Here is a 3243-nt window from a genome sequence, read left to right as displayed (position 1 = left end):
TCTTATGCTTCATCTTTATTTTGTAGTCCTGTTTACAATATATTAGCTCTTGTATGTAATAAAAATACAAAACAATATTTATATTTCCATAGTAACAACAATAAACAGCATTTTCAAATAAATAAGTAATAAATAAGTAAATAAATAGGCAAATATGCATTGAAGTCAGTGAGGGCTGTGGAAAAAGGGGATGTTGGGTTGTGTTTCTCAACACTCTTCCGGTTCTCGGCTGTTAGTCAGAGAGAGTGAGAGACAGAAAAGATGGAAACTCAGGGAGAAACCCAGAGGAGAGTAAGGCTGTACAACTTACAGTAATACTCCATGTAACAAAGTGAACATAGCATCTCTCAACGATGAGAAATCATGATCTTAGGGTAAATACCAGAAATTAAACTCCATTGAAGTCTTTCTGTCAAAAGTAATACTGAATTATTTATAAATATGAATAATATGAATATCATTATTATTGGTATTAGCTGTATTAACTTGTTACTGCTTAAATAAACGGTGTGCATTGACAACATAAAATCCTGTTGTGTTATGATTCATAACAATACGTAAATTCTCACATCCAATATTATCCCTCGTCCACAAAATAAGTTAAAAGCCACTCTGACCACAACTTTTCCAGGCTAGTGCAGTACTATTACGCATTATGAATATGAATCCATGCACACCGTGTTTATCTGCCACTGGGCTGGGCGCTTGGAGGACCACTGTGTTTGGTCTTCAAGAGGATGAAGTCTCTGGCCAGCTTGGTGAGGTAGCGCTCCAGGTCCCTGAGGATGACGTAGCCCTCCAGGCGGCTGGTCCACAGGGACTTTGATAGGGCCTGGTGGCTGGAGGAAGGGCTCACTGCACGGGTCAGGGTTGGGGGAGAGGTGGGGCTCACACTGGAACTGTTCACACACCTCAACTGTAAAGACCACAGAGAGGTTTATCAGACTGAGCTCGTAACAATATTCTCCTCACGGTGGATATACAGTAGCTGCTGAGTGATGGGTAGCTATGTGAACACCTAATTTAGTGTGCAAAGACAATAAGTATACACACAATGTGTGAACACCTCAAATGTGTATCTGTGCATGTGTTCGTTCATTCGTTTATATGGTGGGCATTGTACCTGAAAGTTGACTTTTGTCATGAGATCCCGCAGGTCTGTCTGAATGCGGTGTATACCCTGGGGTATGGTGGTTTTAGCCTTCCCCCTTGTCCCCATCCAGTGGGCTGCTCTCTGTTCCACCTTATCCACCTCCATCTCCTTTCTCTTCATATCCAGGTGAGCCCAGAAAGTGTGCAGGTCTTGAGAGGCAGCACTCAGACGCTCCCAGTCCTGTACAGATCGTAACATTATACACAATGTCACTCCTGCTCCATCGTACCTTTTAAAGCATTAAACCACCACAGGTTAACAGTGATTCATACACAGGTCACACACAAACACAAACCTTCATCTGAAGCCAGTGGTAGAAGTCTGTAGAGAGTGATGGTATGGTCTGTAACTCCAGATCTCTGTCCTCAAACTGCTTGTCTTCCAACAGCTCCTCTTTCTGACAAGACAAATGAGGGTACATTATGATAACAGCCTGTAGTAGGTGAGGATAGCTGTTGTCTCTGGGCATATAAGTGCTAGCAGACTAGCCACCAGTAACAGAGGAATAACAGAGGAGTTAACTCACATATCTCATGAGCAGCTGCTGAACCCGGGCGTGGGTGCACCTGGTGGATTTGAGGGAGTATGAGTAGGCCTGGAGTAGGCCTGGAGTGGAAGCACAACATGGGTACACACAGCTCAGGGTGAGGAAGAACAGGGGAAACAGAACGCACCACCAAACAGCCATCTGGAAGAGACAGGGAGAGGATGAATATATGCTGAACTGCACAATCATGTCAACATTTATTCTAATCAATATTCATTACATGTTGGCTACTTGTGGAACTCTCTGTAATGGCTCTATTCAATCTGTATTGCAGGAGTTCAGCTTTATAGCGTGATTGAAATTTAAAGGCAATGTTCTGGCTTTAATGGAGACTGCACTGACAGATGGTAAACGCTACATATTTCGTCTCAATAGGAAATTACCTTTACATTTCTATAGCGCAATCTGTAACGCTTCAGCAATACAAATTGAATAAAGCCCTAAATATGTATTACTTTACAACAACAACACAAAGACAGTACAAATTGTAGATCCTTGACAATCTAGTACCTACTATGGAAAACTGTAGAATTTGACAAGCTCCAAAAATCCTTGCTTTCTAACCTAGTATCATTCTCCCATCGCACTAACACAGACTTCTTAGTATCTAAGCCTTATAGCGATAAAGGAGTATACCACAGGTGGTCCAGCTATGGAACACCTGTAAAGCTCAACACTAGTTCAGAGAGTGAGCTCGAGAGAGAGAGAGAGAGAGAGAGAGAGAGAGAGAGAGAGAGAGACAGAGCAGACTTACCTTTTAGCGATAACAATCTGTGATTGACATACATCCTAGCTGCATCCTTTGATATTTATATACGTCCTTAGTTTCTCTTGTGGCCTGGAGTTTTTCTCAGCAGCTTGAGTAGGGGTTCCTGCACGGATGATTCATCTCAATTGCCAATTCTGTTTAGAAGTTTGTAAGCACATAATTGCTAAATTATTCCGTTTTCACTATCATTTTGAGATAGAAGGGCCTAATATGATGTCTAATTTTGCTAATAAATCTTATCTTGATCAAACTCTACTTTTTACAGTTTAATTGTAATCTAGCCTAATTAGTCATTATATATGATATTCTGATGAGTTTAGTGAACTACATTTTATTTTTGTATCTGATTTATTAGACCATTGGATCGGTATTGGGTTTAAAGACCTACAATCCCTCCTTTACTCTTTACATTAGTAGTGGGCCAAATTATTTTAAACGGGCCGTATAATTAGTTTATACACTGTTAGATACTTGTTAATCTTTTATAAATAATTAATATACAGTTATAAAACAATGATTGAAATTGTGTGATTTGTCATTTAGCTGGTTGCCAAATACTGTCATATAACCAAAATAACAATCACACAAATTCAACCATTGGATTCCTAGCTGTTTATTACTGATGTATAAACTACAGGTATCTGCTGAAATAAAGGAAACAACAACATGTGTCTTAATAGMGTGTTGGGGCACCACGAGCCAGAACAGCTTCAATGGTGTTTTGTTGATGATGGTGGAAAATGCTGTCTCAGGCACTGCTCCAGAATCTCCCGT

At 40.3% G+C, this 3243-nt stretch overlaps 1 protein-coding gene across 1 annotated transcript; it reads right to left on the bottom strand.

Annotated features, from left to right (window-relative positions):
• Positions 1-682: 682 nt before the first annotated feature.
• On the bottom strand, positions 683-1889 carry LOC111980737 (cardiotrophin-2-like). Its single transcript, XM_024011668.1, has 4 exons — positions 1680-1889; positions 1449-1550; positions 1124-1333; positions 683-916 (listed from the first exon to the last, which is right to left on the bottom strand). The coding sequence occupies exons 1-4, from the start codon at positions 1887-1889 to the stop codon at positions 683-685; spliced, it is 756 nt and encodes a 251-aa protein (XP_023867436.1).
• Positions 1890-3243: the final 1354 nt, after the last annotated feature.

The sequence above is a fragment of the Salvelinus sp. IW2-2015 genome, linkage group LG20 (assembly GCF_002910315.2).
Source record: "Salvelinus sp. IW2-2015 linkage group LG20, ASM291031v2, whole genome shotgun sequence".
Taxonomy (NCBI): domain Eukaryota; kingdom Metazoa; phylum Chordata; class Actinopteri; order Salmoniformes; family Salmonidae; genus Salvelinus; species Salvelinus sp. IW2-2015.
The sequence above is the reverse complement of the archived record's forward strand: the minus strand, read 5'-3'. Positions and strand labels throughout refer to the sequence as shown.

Coding starts and splice junctions, on each gene's coding strand:
- LOC111980737 (XM_024011668.1), bottom strand. CDS start 1,889: ATGATTGTGCAGTTCAGCATATATTCATCCTCTCCCTGTCTCTTCCAG. Junction 1,551..1,679: donor AGCAGCTGCTCATGAGATAT/GTGAGTTAACTC, acceptor TTGTCTTGTCAG/AAAGAGGAGCTGTTGGAAGA. Junction 1,334..1,448: donor ACCACTGGCTTCAGATGAAG/GTTTGTGTTTGT, acceptor CGATCTGTACAG/GACTGGGAGCGTCTGAGTGC.